Source organism: Mugil cephalus, chromosome 4 (assembly GCF_022458985.1).
Source record: "Mugil cephalus isolate CIBA_MC_2020 chromosome 4, CIBA_Mcephalus_1.1, whole genome shotgun sequence".
NCBI lineage: Eukaryota > Metazoa > Chordata > Actinopteri > Mugiliformes > Mugilidae > Mugil > Mugil cephalus.
The window spans coordinates 19,805,013-19,829,241 of NC_061773.1; the positions used below are offsets into that span (position 1 = coordinate 19,805,013).

General features: G+C 44.9%; 1 protein-coding gene across 3 annotated transcripts in view; it reads left to right on the forward strand.

Annotated features, from left to right (window-relative positions):
- Window positions 1-1,952: 1,952 nt before the first annotated feature.
- fgd5a (FYVE, RhoGEF and PH domain containing 5a) overlaps window positions 1,953-24,229 on the forward strand; it is a 30,802-nt gene continuing 8,525 nt past the window's right edge. For 2 of the 3 annotated variants that reach the window (XM_047583118.1, XM_047583120.1), the window contains exons 1-9: window positions 1,953-2,574; window positions 4,305-7,125; window positions 13,397-13,514; window positions 14,659-14,717; window positions 15,011-15,041; window positions 17,548-17,699; window positions 18,645-18,801; window positions 23,595-23,685; window positions 23,997-24,047. In XM_047583118.1, the coding sequence (XP_047439074.1) occupies window positions 2,565-2,574; window positions 4,305-7,125; window positions 13,397-13,514; window positions 14,659-14,717; window positions 15,011-15,041; window positions 17,548-17,699; window positions 18,645-18,801; window positions 23,595-23,685; window positions 23,997-24,047 (3,490 nt within the window). In that variant the 5' untranslated portion in view covers window positions 1,953-2,564. The remainder of the gene's footprint in view (window positions 2,575-4,304; window positions 7,126-13,396; window positions 13,515-14,658; window positions 14,718-15,010; window positions 15,042-17,547; window positions 17,700-18,644; window positions 18,802-23,594; window positions 23,686-23,996; window positions 24,048-24,229) is intronic. The other variant, XM_047583119.1, reaches the window with a different exon arrangement.

Sequence of the window (24,229 nt, forward strand, 5' to 3'; positions counted from 1 at the left end):
GGGGCATAAATACACTCGCCACATCCTCTGAGTCCGGTGCCCAGTCGCTGGTAAAGCAGGTGTTATGGATTGTCTCAGCTCTGGGAACAAGTTGCTGACCCCTTTTCCCCGATCCCTTTCCTGTTTGGCGTAGCGTGCGCAGCCGAGCGGCGGGGAGATAGTTTGTCCTCCGCCGCCACAGTGTGTTTTTCTCAGTATCTCCGTTCCCCTTTTCTCCTCCAGTCGGGTTCCAGGTGGGGTGACAGAGCGCAGTGCAGAGCTACAGGCTGTCCAGGAAATTCGTGTCCTCTGTCTAAAAACATGTTTTGACCGTCCGCGCCACATCTGGAGGGATATTTACTCGTAAAGCCATTCTTTTCTGCAGCAGTGTGACACAATACTCTTGACAGGTTCTATTTGCACACCCTGCAAAAGCAAAACATATTTTCCTGAAATGAAAGCAAAAAAAGAAAAAGAAAGAAAAAAAAGGTCACACGTACCAATTGTGAGTAAAATACTCTTGAGAACGACACATTTGGCCGTGCCAAAAGACCAGAGCGGAGCTATCTTTAGTAATCCAATTCAAAAACAAAAGGTTACTTTATGGCAGCTATAAATGTGCTACTACTGACACACTGAAAATGTTTTGGCTTCAACACTTCACAATGGTTATTACAGTATCACACTGTGGAAGCAAAACAACTGAGTCACAGTGATTGCATTGTTTTGATGTAGTGTTCTGCAAAATACATTACTCAGCATCCTACAGAAATAAAGAGTTCAATTACTGTAGCAATGGTCTCATCTCCAACACACAAAAAATTTATATTTAATACGCTCTTTACTACTACTTAATAATTCAGAAACGGTGTAATTACATGCGCTAAATCTTTCATTCTTTGATGAGATGACCCTCATCCAAGAGCAAAGATAACATGATTATGACGTGAACACTCTCTAATGATCTCTTCAAGTCTGCGTGTGCTTTGCACCTGCACCCAAGCCTAATCCTTCCTGCACCAAACCATCTGGAATGGGAATTTTGCTGTGTTTGTAACGTATGGGTCCGTGTGCCGCTGCAGCAGTCAGGACCAGAGCCCCGCGGCGACTCACTAGAGCTGATTCTTTTATTGTGCTCCTCTGCTCTATCACTTCAGCTCTGCTGTAAAAAAAAATCCCTGCGGTCTGCTGTGTTTGTTTGACCTTCACGTGTGTAGAAAAGAAGGAAAAAAAAAGAAAGAGGCGAGACGGTCCCATCCCAACGTGTGGGCGTTTAACCAGCGATGGGTGCTGTCAAATCAAAGACCCCAAGCGGGCTCCTTGTGTTCCTCAAGGTGTCTCCGTCCTTGGAATCCCACCGTGTGTCCCAGCATTAAGCTGTTCAAAGTTCCTCTGCTCCTTGAACCGCCGTGTTCTGCACAGCACTAGTCCACCCGCTCTGCTCGAGGTTGCCCAAGGGGTTAACTTTACCAACCTTTCCCATCTGTTGCTAAGGAAGTGTTGCCTGTTGTGCAGGAAACAGGGAGAGCAGTTTCCTGTTATGAAGAGAGGTTTTTAAAGGGTTGCATTCATTCAATCATGCAGCAGATGCCGGGCCAGGAAGCCCAGCAAAAGCAAAAGCAAACGCTTTGGTGTCCTAGAGAAACTGTTTTTGGAAACTGCTTTTAGGAACCCCTCTATGCACTGTTTTGGTCTGGGAAATATTACGTGACCGTATTATATGAGCAAAACATTCTGGAGAAAACCGTGAGAGGTATCTCAGCCGCGTTTCTGACTGTGTGGTGTTTAATCCAGTGATGTTCCAGGCTTTGTGGGCTTGATAGCATTCAATGACACAGCTGGATAGGTCGTGCAAAAGCTAGGTCTTAACTTTCCAGCTCTTATCGGTTTGTCAGTGGGGGAGGGGGGCACATGTCATGCACAAAAACATAAACAGATCATTTTTAAAAATAATATTCTGTGTGCAAAAACACCAGCGACAGATTGACAAGTGTGCTCAACCGCGCACTGGAGAATGAATGTGGTTTGTAACTTCTTATTTGCTGACCACATCTCTCGTACTGAGCGGGTTCGGTCTGTCTAAACTCAGCTGCATGTAATGTTTGGTCCCATTTGCACACACGTGCGTAACAAAACTAGCCGCGAATATAATAACGGTCCACTAATTACTTCTGCAGACATCTGAGATATAATGGTTCGCATAGCAAACAAAAGAAAGAAATACATTTTTCAGTGGGTTTGGTCCGCGCTCCGTGTGCGCGCTGTGCTGTAGTCCTGCCTCAGGAAGCGCCAGGCAGCACCTCCCGTTTCCACCGAGGAGCGCACCAGTTTACTGTAGCATCAGCACTGGAGATGCACGGCGGCTGAGAGCTCAGCTGCACGCTCTGCGAGGACAGACACCTTGCACAAGTCGACAACCACTGGGAGAAGACCGAGATGACTGGAACTCTTGCTCTACAACTTGATTCACCCGCTATGGGTTTGCATTTGGATTAAAGTTTCCGCGTCATTTGGAGGGAGTCGGTGGGTGTGCGCGGGGGAAAATGAGGATAAGTGTCGGCAGCCGTGGATAATGATGTCCCACGATGAACGCAGGTTGGTTGCACATATGTGGTGTCCAGAAAATGCACATTAGATGTCGAAAAGCGAAGAAAGTGGTGACTTAATTGGTTAATTGGGTCTGAAGTCGTGTTTCAAGTTACAAGTTAATAAACAATACACCAGTGGTACTTGTTATGAGCTTTTCCAGTTGGATTTCAGTTAGTTTGCGAGTAATTTCAGAGAAAATGCTAAGCATTGCAATAAAATGAAACGTTTTATGCTTGTTATCAATAGAATAAAACAGTTGTTATCTACCTAAACACAGAGAATATTAAATTATGTAAGGTTGCCTGTTTATTCAACTCGTTAATTCATCGTTATCGTTAATTCAACTCATTGCATGTTTTAACTCAAGTAAAATAGGTTTAAAAGTCTTTTTTTTTGTATAGATGTTTTTTTGTATTAAGTGACAAATTTCAAACATCATCATAATGACACTGAACCAATTTTACTGGATAACCTTGCCATTTTCGATGTTAGACAGGTTGTTATGGTTTAACGATCATAAGGAGGGCACAGTCTGAAATCATATCCTGTGAGTTTGGCACAGTCAAGGTCCCAGTGTCTATCTCTTCCTTTGTTTTTCAAACATTTGTTTTAATTGAATTCTTGTTGCATAATTCATATCCTGTTGTTTGCAGTTGGGTGCTTTGTCAGACTGGGATCCTTGTTTTCTCTCCCAGTTTTATTGTTCTTTGACGCACTCAATGGACCTTTTTTTTCAGAAAAAAAAGTGTGTGCTTATGTATGTGTTCCTGTGTGTGTGAGGCAGTGTGAGTGTGTTTCGTGAGAATCGGGAAAGAATGACGAGAAGGAAGTCCATTTGTGTTGTGAAAATGTGTACTCCTAGAGAGACTTATGAGGGGCCTTGCTGGTAATGTCCTTCCCCTATGGACATCCTGTGTGAAGTCCTTCTCTGAGGCTCTGCTGGACTGGTTAATGCACCTGGGATTCTTTACAGCAAGGGTGCCTGGCATTAATAATGAAATATACGTAAAAGTTTTGGAAGAGAGTGATGTGGATGTTTCAATTACGGTTACTTTGCCAGCAAGAGTAAAAGACAGGCAGAAATACTGGTTGAAAGAGGGAGAGAAAACATTAAGAGATAACCAGAGTGCACACAGGGTTTAATAGGATGTGCGTCAGGGCAGGTAATAAATAACAGGAAGAGAACAGGGGTGTATACTCACTTAGTGAAGTATGGGCGTGTTTCACGACAATTCTGAATTTCGTTTTCTTTTTTAATTTCACTTTTTCTTTTTTACTTTTACACTTGGCAAAAGTCAAAATCCGGAAAAATATTAAGCTTCTTAGTCGTCCCCTGTATTGACATTTCAGTGCACATAAGGTGCGCTGTGGAAATGCAAAGTAATTTCGCATTTACAATCACAATGAGCAAATCAATTATGTATCCAATCATGCTTTAAGAGAACGACCAGCACATGTCATGTCCCAGACGAGAGATGTTATTGTTCCTTCCCTAAGTACCCCGTGGCTCTGTTGTTTTTCCTGCTGATAATGCCCTCCCGCCCCCACCCCCCGCTTTTCTGCATGTTGCTCGCTGTTGAACTGGACGTGGTTTCCATTTAATATTCTGCACAGAAGCAGGAGTCACAGTTTCATCATGAAGAGAATGTAAACTTTGAATACTAAATTAAATTAATTATGTTTCTTGCAGCTTTAACAGTTTTTTTCCCCCATTTTCTTTCTTTCTGTTTGTACAGATTTTCAAAATCCACTGCAAGTCCCTCGACCAAAGGTCCGCAGTCATCTCACCATCACAGTGCAGTCCAAGCTAATGTCAAGGCCTATTCCCACAGTCCACGGTCCAAAACCTCCTGTCGCACCCAAGCCCAGACCATTCTTTAGGCCTCACCCACAGGGGGAGCCCTGCCCTCAAAAGAGTCTCAGTAACGGAGACCTGGCTCACTCCAATGGGGAGACTGAAGATGTCCATGAAATGGCTGAGGAGAATGAGGACACAGAGGGAAAAAGTGACGCAGAGGACACGGTCAGTGACAGCGGCACAGGGTGCAATAAAAAAGAGGACATAGTAGAAGTAGAAGCCAAGGAGCGAGCAGAAAAAGAAGCTGAAATGTTTGATAATGATGATGATGTTGACAGCATTGACTCAGAGGACACCGTCAAAGCAGACGGCTCTACCGCGGACACTACTGAGGATGAAAATACTGACAATGACTTGAATCAGCCCGACGGTGGCAGTCGCACTGATGATGAAAATACATCGACGCCTTCACTTCCTCCAACTGAACCTGAGGATGAAGCAGCAGAGGAGGAGGAGGAAGAAGAGGGGGAACAGAGTTTTATTGAAAAGACTGAAATACTTTGTGACCCTTCAGAACCCTCAGATGAACATGTAGAGGAACAAAGTCTTGATGAAACACAATCACTCAGTTGTCATTGTGGTGAGGACAAAGACGGAGAACTTAACGGAGCGGAGGGTGAACAAAGCGAAGACTGTCTGCACTCTGACTTACTCGCAAATGACACTGAGCTGGAAGCCAGAGGATTTGCATTTGGATTCAGCGTGCTTTCAACTTTACCCGAGGAGTATCCCTACGATGTGATTGGCCCCACAGATGATGCTAGTGATACGTGTGAGTCATGTGATGCAACTGAAACAGGGGAAACAGAGGTATGGCAACCAGAAAGAGCCACCAAGGACCTCTCCGGCTGTTTTAGGTTCAAGTCCAGCACTGAGGATGTTTTTGGGCCTTATGCTGTCATAGAAGCTGTGCCAAGCGATGTAAGTGGCACTGCTGATCCAGAGTGGAGTCAGGATGATGCTGATGACAACCCTGAAACCGTAGATGAACTGCAAGCACCAGGCTCTTCTAACCAAGAACCTTACTATGTGTCATCAGATGACGTGGACAAGTTAGAGGACAAGCAAACACTCTCAGAACAGGGTAACATTGAGGAGGACATGGAGGTGTCAGATCAGCAAAAAGACAAAACAAAGGACAGTGAGTCAGCAGATGAGTATGCAGATATTGATGATTCACTCTGCCATAAGGAAGACGACTTTGAGCAACTAGAGTGTGTCTCATCAGAGGATTACGTTGAGATAGGGGACGATGACGACGAAGACGAAGAAGTGGAGAAGAAACATATTCGCATAAAAACGGTAAAAGAGAGAACAGCTAAACGAGAGCAGGCTTTCAACAGCCAAAGAAGAAGCTGCCAACCTCGCCTCAGGTTGTGCAACATCACAGTGCCAGCAGATCTAGACTTGGGCCGTACCCCAGAGCTCACCAACAGGGTCGTGTTTGCCCACACCACTGAGGCCTTCGAAGAGGACATTGAGGAACTGGACTGTCACATCGTGCCTTACCACGAAGACACAGACTCAGACAGCGAAGAGCATATATACGAAGAGGCTGGGTTCGACTCCGAAGGGGAGAACTTTGTGACTCTTGATCGAAAGACGATTGTCTCACGATCCCGATCCTATTCTGGGAAAGTTCCAGGTTACGTCCCAGAAACTGTGCCAGAGGAGACGGGGACTGAATACCAGACACATGACTACTGCACCGTGGCCTTGGATAAGAATGGTGAACCTCTCAACCATTCACAGCCACCTGGAGTCAAATGCCTGGTGCCATCTTCAAAGTCTCGTCGCTTCTTGTTTTATTCCCCATCTGCAGAGGGTCCAGAATTGTCCCTGACCTCCCCAACAGAGATGAACCAATCTCTCAGGGATGAAGTCCGGATGAGGAGGAAAGATGATAACCTTTCCCTCCCATGTGTCATAACTTCCTCTGGAAGCTTCTCCCAGCGTAGCCATCAATCGTCTAGTGGTGTTTCCACACCAACATCTCTAGTGGACATCCCTCCACCCTTTGAGCTGGCATACATCACTAAAAGACCAGTCACTAAGAGTTCCCCATCCCTCCTGATCCAGCATGAACCCAGTGATATACCTAAGAAGAAAACATCCTCCTTCAAGCGCTTTCTGGCGCTCAAGTTCAAAAAGAAGACAGATTCAAAGGGATTCAGTGACGGAAGTGTCCGCTCTTCACGTTCCTCCTCTGAGTCTAGCCACCACGGCCCAGCAAGAGTCATAGAGCTTGATCGTAGAAGCAACGGCAGCTCTCCTCAGCTCCAGTCCCGCGTGGTGAACCCCCAGCAACGTCCTTCAGACCTTCCATCCACCTTGATCCTCTATAAAGACCACCAGAGGACGAAAGCAGACCTCAAAGCTTATGGCAGGAGTGTGTCCAGAGTGGAGTCCTTTGAGGAGAGGTCTCGCCGCTCCGCCATGCCACTTCCTTTGACCAAACCCCGGTCCATATCCTTCCCCAGTGCAGATACCTCAGACTATGAAAACATCCCGGCCATGAGCTCAGACTACGAGAACATCCAGATCCCGGGAAGGCCCACCAGATCCCACACCGTCACCGAGTTCTTTGAGAATCCAAACCGCACAACGGTTCCCTGCAACGAGAATGATGGTTATGTGGATATGAACAGTTTCCCCGGGATTGAAAGCAAAACCCAGTCACTGAAAGCCGACACTGAAAGGTAAAGTTTATATGATTTTGTTTAATATCTGTCAAGTCTTATGGCCTGTTCTGGCCTAGTATTAACATGCCTCCTGAGTGATTTAATCACAACTGGCCAGATTTATGTAGAATGTGTATTTACGCCTAGAATTAAAATGTGTTTCTATGTGCATCTTAACACTCAAGATACAATCACAGTTCAGCGCTCTGTGTGTAAATAAATACATCATTTGAGATGCAATAGAATATTGCTTAGACACTGAACAAGTGATCTAATGGATCGCTGCCTACTTGTGATTTAGTGCTGAGTGCGATTAGTAGCGATTCATCAGAAAGACTCATTCTGAATGAATGAGGCAAATGAGATGTCCTAGTACACGTCATTTGAGTAGGCGGTCCATCACTGCAGTGCATTGTGTGTTCACACCACACCAAGGAATGTGGTCACAAGTCACCCAGACCACCTCCCTATGTGACTGTATCTCAAATTCATCGTCACCACACATCTCTACTTCAAGCTGGCCAGTTTAAATCAGATCAGGATGCATGTTAACACCAGATGTAAAGGTTTGAAAAATTGATTCACACATGCACTTAAAACATGCTGTCTTTCCTTGCACTTCATCTCTAGTGGTATCCAGTGGTGTCTAGCTTTTGAGATAAGAAATATATGCCATGCAAATTAAAAGAAAAATATTATCCCTATATTGAAAATCTTCATTTCAGTGCTATGACAACCCTAAATTAAATCCTAGTTGGATTGTAAATTTGACGTATCTCAACATCCGGACTATCAACAGCAAGACGATCTACATATCAGAAATCTTGGTTTACTGATGTGTTATACAATGCGACAGTATAACCAATGTCATTCCAGACTTAAGATAAATGCTTACACATTTAGTGAAACAATCAGCTTGTTGACTGACAGATTGACATTATAAACGATGCTTCGATTCAGACCACACACACGCTGGTCTTAAAGAAACTCGTTGTCTACAAAACAGGTCAGGGTGTATGTAACAGGAATGACTTTCGGGCCAAGCCTATCCTCTCAGAAGTACAATCTTAACCCCAGAACAGCTGACAAATATCCTGTATCTCAGATGAGCAGAAAGTACCTGGCTGAGAAGAATCAGATCTCCCCCTTGCAGAAAAGAGCGCTGTGCTAGAGATGAGCAGCCTGCTATGTCAGGCATCGCTGGCTTTGGGAAGATGGACAATGCTTGTGGGACAGCTTAATCCTGTTTTTCATTTGGTGAATTTAGAGGTCACATCTGGCGCTGCTGCTTGCTATGCAAGTCTGAGATGACAGAACAGGTAACGGCATTTGGGTAGTTCGCTGAGCTTATTCTGAGGTTAGTCACATTAGAGAAAGTCATTATGCATGCAATTAAAAGTGAAAGAATGTGGGGGAGTTTCTATCACACGTGGAAGCGGAGCAGGAGGAAGAAAAGGTGAGAGTGCAAAGGAGGGAAGGTGTGAATAGAAGCAGATCAGTAAGAAAACAAAGAGCACAGGAGCAGCTCTGGTGTAATTGCTCTCCTGTACCTGACACTGATGGTTAAGTTTAGGAGGGCTTTTATTAAAGTAGCTCTCTCCTGAGTGTTCCTCTTTCATTGGGCCCTTGAGCAGAAGCGGGATTTACTGCAGAGCGTGAGAGACTGTGGAATCTCCAACATCAGACTGTACCAAATTACCCCAGCCAGTGCCACTGCTTCAGCCACTACAGACCACAGTCTTCCCCCAGTCTTAATAAAATAGTTGTGTTTGATGACCTCTGTGCAGTCAAAGAGAAGAATTCCCCCGAAAGGCTTAAGATAACCTTGGGACAGAGTGATTCTGCCTCACTTTGCTTTTATTTCTTGTGGTGCACTTTGTTCATAATTCATGTCCAGATAGCCTTTGAGTATTTTACCATTTTATTTTGCCGACTGTAGAAAAGGTTCAACTAGCAGTTTACATAATTTATAAATGTGTTCACACACTTGAAGCTTGCCCCTCCAGACTGACTCCTGTAATAGTGCTTTACATTTACTATACAATTCTGAAGGTAAATCATTTCCATTTCTCAGACAACGGATACATCACTGATGTGATGTTATAGATGGCGCACATTCTTGTCTTCTTACTTTTGACACATTCTTACTGGAGAACCCTCCGTTACCCGGCTCGCTCTTTCATGTGTCTATAGAGGACTGGTTTATGTTTACATGAGCGTACTATATGTGTGTGCATGTGTGAGCTCGTAACAGTAAAAGTCCTGTTTGGTCAGTGTAGGAGTTTTTGTCTCTGTTCAGGTCTTGACACTGCCACCGTCCCGATCCACCAGTGATTTATTGAGAACCATCATTGTGGTTGTGTAGACTCTCAAAGGGAAAAGTGGATATTTGTGGTAAAGAGAATGACCAAATGGCCCGAGAGCACTGCACACAAAAGGACTGTGCCTGCAGTTGCAGACATGCATTTTAAGGAGAACTTACAAAGCTGCCGCTGCCCCACGGGCTTGGCTCGTTTCCACCCGTTTGATTAATGTATAGCAGCATTCAGACGCTACTTCAACACAAGCATTCAGGCTAAGCAAAGAGACGTGTTCATTAGGAAGCCGCGGCGTACAACGGATGAAGAAAAAAGCGCACAAATGATTCATCCCCAGGCTAACCAAGTTGTTTATTTGTGCACGTTTGTGCCATATATGTGCATGCTCACCAAGTTGCAGCTCTGTGCCGCTTTATCAAAGATGAGGCATCTGCTGAGGCTGCAGTTCGGCTGTTCTTGCCAAGTAACCATGCAGCAACACAGGAGACCTGGAAAAACGTTTTAGCACACAAATTCCAGTATTTGTGATTGTGTAGAGGCCGATAAGCGTCCTTTACGAGTAAACGCTGTCCCTGTGCAAACTGTAAACAGATATGTTGAGTAAGGTGCTGCTAATGTGCGCAGAATCGCACATCAACCGCTCGCCCTTTGGTATGATCGTCACTTCAAACACCTCAACGTGAACCTCTTCAGAGTGATGACAAAGCCCTGGCACGGCCTCTAAAACGGCTCCTCCACCCACTGTTATGTTAGTGTTAGTGGTGATGAGGGAGCCATCTTAAGTACATTGTTGTACTGGGTGGTGGCCGTGTGCTGTGCAGCGAGGTGGTGAACAGGGCGTGTCACTGACTCGCCGGCCTGCGTGGTGCCAGTCGCTCTGAGGTCATTGCCAGGTCATCCCCGGGGAGGAAGCGTCAAGCCTAGGAGCTTCCCACCAGCCTGTTTACAGGAAATGCGGGACGAGGAGGGCCGGGCCCTGGTGGGAAGCTGGGAGGTGGGGAAAGGGGAGGACGGATAAGACGAAGTAGGAAGAAAGGGGTCACCGTGGTGGGGTGGAGGTTTGCAGACTTTCCCTTGAACAACAAAATGAGGTGTGGTCCGCTCAGGAATGCCAGGTCTGCTGTTTGTGTTCCTCCAGTTTGCCAAGAATGTCTCCAGCCGCTCGCTTCATATTATGCCCATTAGTGGCCCATTGTAAATCTCATGGTGCAGCAGCGCAGAGGATTAATGGGCCAGAAATAAGTGAACAGAGTTTGGAACACTGGCTCACAACACACAACCTATCTCGATGTGGCATTATTATCATTATTATTATTCTTGGATAATCTATCGCATCAGAGGCGACTCAGCAGCAAGTCACACCATAGCTGCCACACAACAGCCACGGGCTACATGTAATCATCCTCCCTGAAAGTAGCAAACAATTTAATAATGCTGCTACAGTTTTAATCCCAACCATTAGTACCCTGGTCTTCTAGCTAATGAACCCACTCGCGTCGTAATGTTTCTTACAACAGTGCCATTATAAGTGGTGAAAATGAGTGTGTGATTGGTCTTAATATACACTTTGATATTCAGTGTTTGTGCTCGGTTCAGTTGAATTAGATATTACAGGCTTTGCCAAATTCATACAGGTCTTTTGGAGACTAATTGTGTCCTCCTTTGAATTGCACACACTGGATTTTAGTTCACCTTATCAGACATTGCAGTGGTCTGGCATAATAGCACTGACTTAATGAGAAAAGGGCTGGTCATTAACAACTCCAGGACTCACAGCACAGCCCACACATCCCACCCACAGCCTTACCTGTATTAATAATGAAACCGTCGAGATAGTGGACCGTGTGTGTTAAGCCATCTGCAAACTCAAAGCGCTTCGTCTGCCTCCCCACATTCTGTTGTTGCAAATGTATAATTCAACCCCTTTCTAATTCCCAGTGTTTCTTTCTTACGAATGATTGAAGTCTAAACACACTGTCGTAATACGTAGGAAACATTTGGGTGTGTAAAATGATGAACAATGGGCTTGTTTTACAATGTTCCTCTTACTCGAGAAGATGACTTTAAACAGCTCACGGCACGCAGGGTGTGTTCTCATGATTGCGGCACTGCAGATGGAAGAGGTGAAGGTGAGAGCCTCTCGTTCGGAGGAATTCCCCTCACCCGTACAATAAATCAGAGCTTAAGAATGAGTTCAAAGAATGAACCATCGCTCCAGTTCTCCAGAGCTTCACACAGGAGCCCAGACTGGGCTGAGCTGTCTGATCTGAGGTCAAACATGAGTAATGGACTGTAGGTGCTTTCACCAGCCCACCCAATAAGTCTGATAGCTGTATGTGTGTGTGTGTGTGTGTGTGTGTGTGTGAGCTGTGGTGAAGTACGAGCATATCTGAATGGAGATGAAGTCTAGCGGATAACTCTGTTAACCTTTTGGTCTTTTATAGGCCATCTGCTCTCACACGGGGGGCTGTAAGGCATCGGGGGAAACACAAGCAGGTGTGCATGTGCGTGAATTTATCTACAGTATAGTGCATTTTACGGGATTTTTACAAACATCTTTAAGTGTTTTTTACTTCGAACAAACCGGAGTAAAGTCAATAAATAGGTGCTGCAGGCAACTGTTATTTTTTATTAATAATGAAACTAGAAAGATCTCTTTTCTTTATTTCCTTATTGCTGTATGTAGACATATATCAAGCATATACGAAGCGACGGCCGCCTTTCTTTGATGTCTTGCTCAGGATTGGAAGCCTTGAATACAATTAAATAGAGAGCGCCAATGGTGACAGGGGCAAATTGATATTCAAGGAAGCCCAGAAGGATTAAAAGAAGGATGGAGAAAGTGAATCGGAGCTTAGCTCCATGATTTGGAGGCTAAGACTCCCAGCACTCTGGAAACACTGTAAGTGTCAGCTCGGTTAGTTACTATTAAGGTCTGGGTTGGTTCTAAGGACGTTGTCAGATGAGAAATTAATCCCCCGGCTTGTGAAAACTTTAGAAAGTAATTAACATTATACGGCTCATGATCAACCTGCAACCTTATTATAGAGTCATCTGACGTGAAGGAAAGTTACTGTCCATATTTGATAGTGCAAAAAAAAAGAGGAAGAAATGTATCTAATTTGTTTTATAATTGACTTGGAGTTCATGCCAACTCCGATGTCACCAAATTACACAATGAGACTGTAATATGAAAAAACGCTGTGTTGTCCAGATGGAAAAATCTCAGTTCATTTTAAGTCATAAGTTTCACTTGACAGCGCGTGTTTTATATTTTATTGCAGCGGCAGAAGTTTTATCAATATTTACTACAATAGTGCATTGCTATATATTTTTCTGCTCTGTTCTAACACAAATGCTAAGTAGCTTTGCCCATCAGAGTTCAGCCTGCCGGCAGTCTCTGTGCTATCCGACACGCGCTTCTCGCCGCTGCTTTTCCTCTGGTTATTATCCAGTTACCTTGCAGGCGTGTGTGGTGTTGCCAAGTATACTGAATGGCTCTTAATGGGTCAGAGGACATTAATAATTAGCGCAGGTTGCATTTAAAGGGATTACATGTGAAATGACCTACGGCTTGCCCCCCCCCCCCTCAGGTATAGCGGTACACAAAAGGATTACCCATGTACTGTGCCATCTGTGAGAAGAACGAATCAGGAAAGGGATTACGGTGGGACGCTGGAGACTTCCATATGAAGAAGTGAAATGCTTAGAGACACACACAGGAAAACAGCAGAACACATTTGCAGGGGACGTAGAGTATTAGTCTGACTGGCTTTCCGCTGTACATGTCCTAATGGGAATGTGTGACCTCTGTGCTCACGTGGCGGTTTCTTTGCAGGCTGCCTCGCACCGATTTCAAATTTTCAGCACTTTCTTTTACATTCGTAGAAATCGTATATTTGAAGTGTGCCATGCTACAACGTGGTTCCATACTTGCTTGTCTTCACTCTTGTCTTCTCTTCCTTTCGCAGTGCCTACACAGAGCCGTTCCCGATGAACCCCGTCTCTGCTGGGCTGTCAGCGGATGAGGACCACGGGCGCACGTCAGAGGAGGAGGATGGTGTTGGGGAGCAAGGTTTTGACAAACAGGTGAGCTGCAGAGCACACTGCAGAAACAGCATCACTATATATTCAATCAAATCATAACCTTATATTCCAAAATAAAAATCTTCCAACAGGTTAAGCTTTTTTTTTTTTTTTTAAAAAAAAGCACAAAGTCCTTGTCTCTATAAGATGTATTTCTTTGATACAAGGGCTTTTTGCTTTCCTGAAATTCCCCTTTTTCAGTGTAGGGGCTGGTTACTTTACTGCCATTTACAGGCCTGTTCTGGACGATGAGGAATAAAATGTATCAAACCTGAATAAAGATTTCTGTGTGGATTGGAACTAAAGGCGACTTTTCAATGTGCATCATAAACACAGAGACTACAGCTAGCTGATATTGCCAAAATTGCTTCAGTTGAGCGTTATGTGTAGCCGTCCCAGAGATCCTGTCCCACATCTTCCTTCTGATTCAAGAGTGTCGAGTGTACGTATTTGTTCCCTGGTGAAAAAGCAGCCATTTAACAGTAGCTCAGAGCCCCGCCCGTCCTGCTGCTGTCACAATAACCTCGGCCCCCCCTCGTTCTCATCACGTGACGCGCGTTTCCCTGTTTTCCCTTTCTTCAAAGAAAAGTTGCAATAAATTGGAGGGGAAGAAAGCAAAGAGGAAGGGGGGGCAGAGAGACTCGAGGAACAGTTTCATTTGATGGAAATGTGTTTTGGTTGTATTCCAAGGAAATGAGGATCAGTTCGCCTTTCATGCAGCATTTGCGAAATGCCGGGGATCGGAAAAAATAACAGTGACAAAGCGCAGGAGCCTTGCCGGTAAACCTCCTAAATGGCTCCAATGTTATGTTTTGGCTCGGATGTTTTGAGACCCTGTGATTAGCCTCTAAATCAATGGGCAGCATTGTCGTCAGCGTCCTCTCATACATAATGCATCCGAATTTAAAAGTCCCGTACTCGAGAAAGCCTTCATGTCTGTGGCGCACTGTAATGAAATAATCAGTCTTATTTTGACAGCACAGGAATCTAGAAAAAAAAAAAGTGAATATAGCTTTTTTTTTTGTGTGTGTCACTCTCCTTGTAGGCTGCTGCGTACCCATTCCTATTAATGTTTGAAAAGAGCAAGAACCTTTAAACGCTAACTGTGTGCATTCATCTCCCGCTGTTCTCCCGCCCTGTCACGCAGATTGATGGCCGATCCCGAGCGTTCTACATCGCCAAGGAGCTCGTCGACTCCGAGAGACAGTGAGTGTTTGCATTCGCCGATTTTCCGTTGACTCTGGCGCCGGCTCTCCGCGCCGCCGTCCGATTCCCACCAAGCGCCTCTGAGTTAATCCATCAAGCCGCACGCCGAGGAAGTGACACCCAATTAAATGTCTTGCACCTCTTGGGCCGCTGCACATTCTTCTGATGCGGTTTTCTCATCATGTATAATTAAAGCGGTTTAATGAGTCTTGTAGAAAATGAACATAGCTGTGTAGAAGGTCGTGAATCCCTTTGAGTAAGTTTGAGTAAATCTGATGACTCTTGTTTTGCAGACACGTCAGTGCCCTCAAGCACCTTCAGGAGGTAAGTGTCAAGATAGTTTAAAGGGACTCCTGCATGACGGCCTGTTAATGTTTCTTGATAACATCGTGTCCTGTGTGTCTGCTCCCCAGTCTCTGTCTCCTCCTCCTCCTCCTCCTCCCCCCTTTGTGAGGGTTATCAGTGTTGTTACAGTAAGATCTACTTCCTGGTCTTGACCAAGTTGACATGTCGTACTCTGGTGTGGTCAGTTGTAAGAAGGCGCAGCGTGCACACACCAGGCGCTCTATCTCAACTGACAACCGGACGTGTGCATACACCCCTCGACTGGTAATCTGCCACATGTAGGTCACCGAACGGCTGTTTTTGTATTGGTTTCGTATCGGTCACACTGGATGTTATGAGCTCCTCGTGACACGGTTTGTAATCAGATGGAGAATTTCCCTCTCGGTGGAGGGTTAACGAAGGGCGGAGGATTTAAAGGTGAGCTGGTGTGAGGCCTCTCGAGGTCGGCGATGCATCACTGCCGACTGTCTCCGTCAAAGCGGGACAGCATCCCCGCGGAGTTGGGAACCACATTCTCTGGTGGAACAATTATTTCATTTTGATCACACACATAAACAACGAAAAAAAAATATAATAATAAAAAAAAATCTTGCAGGAAATGTGAGACAGGGGCGATTACGGTGATGGCTGTCAGTACGAATGTGACACAAAGAGTCATTGGGGCCAGAGAAGCCCATCACTCAGCCTGTACCTTATAACCTTGAATCAGGTCGAGACCTGGATTTGCTACACGTGCTCCTCTTGCGATGATTTATGACAGCCTGATGTGACTACAAATTCGCTCCTTCATTTAAGTCATTTGTCACTGAGCAGCAACTAATGTAAATATTATACCGTGGGCCCCCCTAATAATGGCCACAAATGCAACCTCATCATCAGGTTCAATTACACTAATTAGCCTCTGCCGGCCAAAGGCCTCACAGAAACATGTGCGAGTCAGCGTGGGCGTCAGTGGCTCTCAGCGCGAACCATGCACTTTCAGAAATTGTCACTTTAAGAGAATGACCTTGGATTGCATCCCCCTTCGCTGTTGTTGTCGCCTAATTGAATATTTTTTTTTTCCACCGTTCGTAATGCTGTTGCATAATGCATAGGGAAGGTATTTGAGTCTTGTTATTCTTCAGACTGTGATCTTTGGAGGATTTAGTTTCTGTCTGGTGCCGGCTGATGTCATCATTACGCTGAACTGAGAAAAATCATCTGGGGAACACTCCAGCGGCACAACACGCACAAACACACGGTCTGGGAAAAAAACACACACACAAAAAAAAAAAAACAAGGAGCAGCGTTAAGTGAGAGGCTCACATGAGCTATTGTTCCATTGTTTGATAAGGAATAACAAGAATACAAAGAATTTCCAGACCCTGTCTCCACATAGGAAGTTAGGCCGTGCTCCTCTTCTAAACGACTTTCCCCATAACAGCTTCAACATGTGAGGCCCAGACTTATTATTTTTTTTCTTGTTTCGTGACCCGCGACCTCTGGACTGGTTCTCTCAGCTGAGTTATGACTGAGCACGGCCCGGCTCCTCGACCGAGCGCTTAACGTTGGTCCTCGACCGAGCTTACGTGAGAAAAATGCGAATAAGGTGGTGGGCAAAAAAAAAAAAAAAAGAAGAGAAACAGAGGCTACAGCTCTTCACATTCGTGGATCCCAGAGTGTGGGTGTGTGTGTTTGTCTGTTTACGTGTAACCAAGTCAACCAGAGCCGTGAAAGTAGCCGCTCTGTTCCCCCGACAGACTCGATGAATGTTAAGTCATACGTGATCGATTGCGTGTGATGAACGGCGTGTTCCTCAGCGTGTCACGGTCGACTGGGACGTCTCTGTTTGTTTTATGTCTGCGCGTTACTCAAAACTGGAATTGATGGGCCTCGGACACTTTACACCTTCTGCACGCCGTGGCTATAGAGACGGTTTCCTAACGATTCACCCTCTTTCAGGGCACTCTTTGTGTTCATTTGCTGAGTAGATAAATAACCTCTCCCTTGGTTTCTCACTCCCTCATTGCCGTAACTCTTCATATTCTTAAGTCACTGACTCTGCAGTCGGCCGAACATGTTTTATGTGTTCTGAATGAGCCAAAATCGCCGCGTATCAGTGGAGTTTTGGCTTCTTATCTACGAGGGAATAAAAACTGGGGGGGCTCTGTGCGCTACAGTGTTGTGTCATTGAGTAAGGTCATTATGCAACAACACCTGTGCGGAGCCTCTTGTTCAAGTGGTTCCCCTTTTCCTGAATGCTTGGACAGAGCCCAAAGCTCTGAGGTGATATGAAGGGAGGGTGGCAGGAAGGATGTTTAGGAGGATCTGGTCTTCCTTTGTTTTTTTGTTTTTTTCCCTCATTCCTCCCTCCCTGCCTCCCTTCCATCCTCACAAGCATTTCCTCCATTCCCCCCTTTTCCCTTTTCTAACCCACACCTTTGTATTCTTCAGAAGACCTTTCCTCATAAATCTTGTTCCACCTTCCTCTCTCTGTCTTGCACAGGATTTCAGGTCAGCGGTGGCTGAGGCGGTGGACGAGGAAGGGGAGCAGGTGCTGGAGGAGCAGAGGCTGGGGGAGATACTGGGAGTGCTCCCCCAGGTCTACACCCTCCACGGCAGCATCCTGACTGAGCTGGAGGAGCGAATTAGTCAGTGGTAAGGAGTGGCGCAGTGGGAGTTGCTCAAAAACGTTGGAAAATACAGTTGATCATTGCTTTTCATATAATTTTAATGATGGTGAGGATAGACGTAGAAAATGAGTCTTGCAGCGGTGATAATTATCCCTAACAATTACTTTACACCATTGTAGCCCTGTTTTCAAATGCACAGCAATGTTATTGTTCACACAGAGGTCGGTTCACTGTTAACCAAAGACATAAGGCAGATCCAGGCAAAATGAATGAAATGTACACTACCAGTCAAAGGTTTTAGAAATGTATGCAGTTTAATGTCTCATTTTACTCTGAAATGAAACCATAGACCAAATAAACAACTGAATTTTGTTGCAGAATTTTCCAGAAATGTGTGGCACTTGTAGGCTGCTTTGCTTTCACCCTTCTGTCCTGTTCATCACAAGCCAGCTCAATGAGGTTAAAGTCTAGAGACATGGTCCACTCCATGTTTTCATGCTTTCCATCTTGTTTTTATCCGGAGGTAGTTCTGGTGTAGCTTGGACTAAAGTTTTGGGTCATTATCTTGCTGTAGGAGGATGAAGCCCTGACCAACTACACCAGAGGATACTGTGTGCTGTTGTAAAACTTTTAAATGTAGTCTATCCTCATCAAGAATGCTCATTTTCAGAGTGAAGTACAGACAATCTTAACCTTGCTAAGGGTACGGCAGGGATGATTGATAACACACTGATCTCATGTCTGTACCGAGCTGGTAGTGTCACACAGTCCCACAATCACAAAGAGACACATTATAATCCCTTAATCCCCCGTCCCGTTACCTCTTGTGTCTCTCTACTGATATGATTAAAGCACGAAAGGCAAAAAAAAAAAAAAAAAAAAAAAAAAACGGCTTAAAGAAGAAAATATTCACAGCATTTTAGGTGTTTTGAGACTATGTGCTTAATTGCTGATTTTCTTCATTGTGAAGGGAGGAGAGCCAAATGGTGGCAGACGTGATCTTGTCACGCCGGGAAGACTTTGGGGTGTTCGACACATACATCTCGGAGTACGATCGCAGCATGTCCTTACTGGAGGAGAGCTGCAGGACCAACCCGGCTTTTGCCAGCGTCGTCAAGAAATTTGAGGTAAAGCACAGGAAACACTAGAAGCTGAGCACATTAAGCAGCTCTTTGTTGTGTCTCCTTTTTTTTTTTCTTCTCACTGTGAGCCGAGAGAGTGTGAATTCGCATTAATTACGAGGACTCTCCTTAAAGGGAGATATTGAAATCTCAGGTTTTCGCTTTTCTCGCGAAGGGAAAGTGAAGCATTGTGATGTGTGTCCACAGCAGAGATCAAACCTGCTTTTTTCCCTTGCCGCTCACTCAGCGGCTCTCAACTTATATTTTTGACACCCAGCTTCCACAGGGAGCTAATGGCCTTTCTAAACCCTCTCTATCCTCTTCGTGGACCTGACCTTTCTACTCACATGCCCGCATATTTTACACCCACTCAACACCAAATACTCATTCTTCGTCCAGCGTGGATCTCCTTCATAGACACTGGAGAACATGATGTGGGATATGAATGAAATGCTTAGCAAGTCTTATACCATCACAGTGGCCAACAGATACGTGCCTGGTTCTTTTAGTCAACACTCTTTGTGCTCAGAAGTCAAATTTTCTACTCAGAAAGTCGTAGAATTCTCACTCGCCCCCGAGTTGAGTTACCAAGATGGCCGCCCCGCGTGTAACAGTAATTAGAAGCTCCTGTAATATTCCATTTATTAGTTTATTGTTGCATTAAATCGGTGGTACAGACAGTGTTTTACCACATACATATGTTGAAATGCTGTTATAGTGTAATTTAAGTTTTTCATGTGTTATATGGGAACTACAAGTCCACGTCGTGCTTACAACGGCTAAAAACAATAGCCTGGTTAAACCAAAACAGTGTGAAACACCATCGTGGCAAACTGTTTAAATTAAACAATTAAAACTTTAGAATATTTTTATGAATTTCTGCCTTGTGTGGTCTTGTAGAGTTCAACACTGTAAATAATTAAAAGCCAGGAGTTGGTTCGAGTTACATTTACAATTTGTGTAACTTAAATAGCCTAAATTTAGTTTAACATTAAAAATACATTTAAAAAAACTACAATTTTACTCTGCACTCAAGAAATGTAAATATTGAACACAAAACTGAAGTGTTCACCAAGATATATAAAAGCAAGAGCTTGCAGAGAAGTTTTCCATCTTCTCTGAGGTAATTGAAACGCACCATTTATCTTTAGGTTGAAGAGAAACGTTTGAAGTCCCAGCTAACAGCAGTTCATCTAATTGTAACTAAAACACAGGACAGGACGAAACCCTACAGAGAACCTCACAGAGATACAGCAATATATCCAATTTATGGGTTTGATTCACTGTTTTTGAGTTAAACCACTTTGCATCAGCTCTCCTGGGTCACCTTGCGCAGAAAAAATACTAAATTCAAATGACCGAGTCTTCGTTTTTTTTTCTTACTCCTTAATATTTCGTCGTTTATAGCTCTTCTCATGTTTCGCAAAGCTACCTGTTCGCCTCAGCACCTCTCCTTCCAAATGCACACGTTACCAGTTCCTTGCTGTGCGCTGATTCGCGGCGAGAGGCTTGACACAATGGTTCCAGGCGTTTCTCGTTTGATAAGAAAAGCGAACAGACAAGGCACCAACTGTCCCCGCTCATGAATATTCATCAGCAGCTGCCTTTTCCCCCCGCCCCAAAAAATAAAAAAAAAACAAAAAAAAACTTTGGCTCTGGCAGAGTTTGAGCAAATGAGAGAAATGAAGACGCATCGTAGTGGACGGTAAACACTGACCTCTCGTACCTTTTCAGCGCGTTTCCACTCACACTCATTTAGTTGCGCGTAACCTTCGTCGAAGTAAATGCGACAATGTAGTTATAGGCGTCCTTTCTTTCCACCTTCTATCAGTTTTCATTGCTCTGAACAATTTATTTTCTTACTGCCTCATTTGTGACATGTGATTCACCAACGCTTTTAAACTCAATCCATGTTCAGCTGCATGTACTTCTTGCTGTGTTCACCCACGCATATAGTCATGTAACCTGCTCCCTGTCCTTCCCCACCCTCACGCACACCAGGGTGTTACGTGTGCGTGTGTGTTTGTGTGTGATGGATGCTGCTGTGAATCAAAGTACCTCTTTGGGAGTTGCATAGCGAGTGTGACCCCGCTGTAATGAGGAAGAGGGAGGGCTGAGGGAGAGCAAAGACAATCGCATAGGTCACAGGATGCGCTACACCTACTACTGAGAGGGACGGAGGTCATTTATCTGTTAGTGGCACTTCACAAGTCATTATACCTCGGAGGAGCGCAGGCATTGATGAGTGCTCCTGCTCGCCGTGATTGTTTGCGCATTTAATAATACATATTGTTCATCTGCTGTTTTGTTCTTTCTCTCAGTTTCAGGCCGTCAACCTTTACCTCTTCAAAAAACGCTTTCTTTTCCACGCTCCTGTCTGCGTGCCTTTTATTGCCACAAGCTAAAGTCCAGCAGTATAAGTGGCAGTAATATCATTGTGGACGGTGATGACATTGATGAAGTGGCCAAAGAGCCTGATCAGATCAGCGCTCACCTCTTACGGGATTACTTCTTCCTCTCAGCAGCCAGTTGCTTGTTTGAGAACGCCGGGCCGACGCAGTGGTGTGTCCGCGTGTCCCCCGTGCGTCTGTATCTGATCGACTTTGCAGGGGCGCGTCCACGCACAAATTGCGTAGGTTCATAAAATCTGGTTTGCTGAGGCGCTGCAGCTCGGATTTATATTCATGTCGCGGGCTGCGTATGTGGAAAGCCCGCGTGTTTTCTCCCCGCGCGAGAGGCCCCGGAGAGGAGAACAGGAGGCCGTGCAGCAGGTGGACGGAGAGCGATAGAGGGCGAGAGCGATGGAGCGAATTCCTTGTAAAGGCAGCTGGGCAATGAGGCAGACAGAAGCTAATTAGAGAAGCAGCCTCCTTTACAACTCCCCAATTAGATCAGTTGTGTGTGTGCAGACAGCAAATCAGCTGGCCATGACAGAGCCTGAGAGGTGTTTGTTTGTCCGTCCGTGTGAGCGTCTGTGTGTGTGTGTGTTTATCTCCCAGCACAAGGCTTCACACGCTTTCTCTTCTCCCCTCCTCCATTTGGCCCGCTCACCCAAACAAACCACGCGCTAATTACCATCTCTGGAAAGCCACTTCCTCCGAACAAGTGTCAATTGGATGACAATTCACAGGCGACACTTGAGGAGAGCGGATGCTCGGAAAACAAGCGGGTTTAATAATGGAGGGCTGGTTATTATTGCACTCGATGCATCACGCAGTATTAAGGAAAGAGCCGGGGGAGTGGAGGAGGGGGTGGGGGGAGTTGGGGCGGCAGCTCAAAGAGAAGTTATGAATTTGAGAGAAAAAAAATGAAAACGAAAGAGACAAAAACACAAAGAGGATAAGGTGAGAGTTTTTGGAAGCGTGCTCATTATGAGGCCTCAGCTCTCGGGTTTTTGTGTCTGACTCCTGCGACCCAGATTGCAATAATGAAGACAAAGAGTGGTGTGTTCAAGTCCTACCACATGCCTCCCCCTTTTAAAGCCCTAATCGGCGTTATCTCACCGCCAGCCCAAGGTCTATGTGCCTGCGTCGGCGTGAGTGCACGGTGCCGTGTTCGCGCCGCCGCACGCTCGTGTGTGTGTGTATATGACTGAAAAGGTGTGCGTGATATCATCTGCGAGTCTGCACGGCTTCCTGTGTCTGTGTGCGTCTGTGTGTGTTAAATAAGATGAGGATGCTGCTTCCCGCAGGGTGCTATCTGTGCCTCTCTAATGAAGGATAGGACTTCATTGGATTAGAAAAGACTGTGCGTGCGTGGGTGTGTGTGTGTGTGTGTGTGTGTGTGTGTGTGTGTGTACTTGTACAAGAACCCCATTGCTCCTCTGCCGCTCGGGGCATAAATACCTGTCAGAGACAATTAGATCCTGATTGATTTTTCTAAAGCTGTCTTTGATTGGGCCAATTTCTGTCCCCTTTCACCTGCAAATGACTGCACTGAGCAGAAGAATAGGAATTGTTCGGCTTTTTTTTTTTTTTTTTTTTTTTTGTGCTGGAAAGACGTAGGTACCAAGGTCATCGTGTCCGACAGAAATTTCCCCGGTCTTTTCTGACCTTGACTTTCAACGTAGAATTACAGGGGTCACCCTCACTTGGGAGACGGAGAGGCATGTTATTTTTGGTCAGGCTTCTCGTTACGGAGGAGTTTTTACAGAAGTGATCTTAAAGTCTGTTGCGTATGCAGTTAAATGAAACTAACTTCACATAGGACGCAACAGACACTTGTCACAGCGTAAACAGCGCTGGAGTTAACCCTTTGACTTCCACACTAAGAAATACGATTAATCGCGATTAAATATCATTGATTTTTAATCTATATTAATAGCGTGCACTGCAAACTGACATGTCACTATTAAAGTGTTCACACGATTGTACAGATTCACACAATATAAATACTGAAACTGTGTGATGAATATTTCCGAGCTATGAACATCTGTTCAACGGCGTTATATCTCAAAAAAGATAAAAGTCACAGTATATATAATGCGTAACGCAAATATGTGTATCTTGCTAATTGAACGGCAATGGTTGGAAAATGGGTACAATTTGAAATTAAGCATTTTATTGTCTACTACTACAAAAAAGATTAATATGGCTCTGCTCCATTAACATCAATGACAGTTAACAATCATGTGCAAAACAGGACCTCCCCGAAGTGGAATCCAACCATCATTAACACACTAGCGCTCTTCCTCTAATGTCTACTGTCAAGAAGATCTGTGCGTCACGTTGAAGCACAGACTGTACGTGAATGTTATTTTAAAAGCTTACGTGTGTGTGTGTCTCTGTTTGTGTGTGCAGACCAGGAGCCCAGAGGAAGCTGAAGTCCCACTGAAACACCAGCTGCTGCAGGTTATAGTGAGAGTACTCCAGTACCGCATGCTTCTCACAGGTAACACACAAACATGTGCGGCGCATTTAAATATTTAAAATGGCAATCTTGAAGGTCTATGCTTCGGTCTCTTGTGGCAACGGGTGGTAATTGAAGAGAGCCGAACAGTTGTCAGCTCTGCCTACTATAAAATGAAGTAAACTTCTGTGTGATGATGAGAAGTCAGCCGCTGTGGCCACCATGTTAAAACTTGACTACATGTAGAGTGTAGAAAGCTTGTTACTTTTACTGATATTAAGTAAGATTAGCCACTTCATCAGTGACGTTGGTGTATTTAAATAATCTGTATCTGTTTTCCCTCTTTTCGCCAGATTACCTGAACAACCTGTCTCCTGATTCTAAAGAATACGAGGACACACAGGGTAAACCTGCCGAGCCTTGACAGCGATATTGTTTTGAGGAGACAAAGTCACACGGACACATACGAATACACCCCTGCATGCAGCTGCCTGACATCTGAGTGGCCAGTTGTTGTGTCAGTTTCTGAATGGATGAGTGTGTCTCTTTTAATTCAAACCGACTCTCTTTCTCTCCCCTTTTGTGT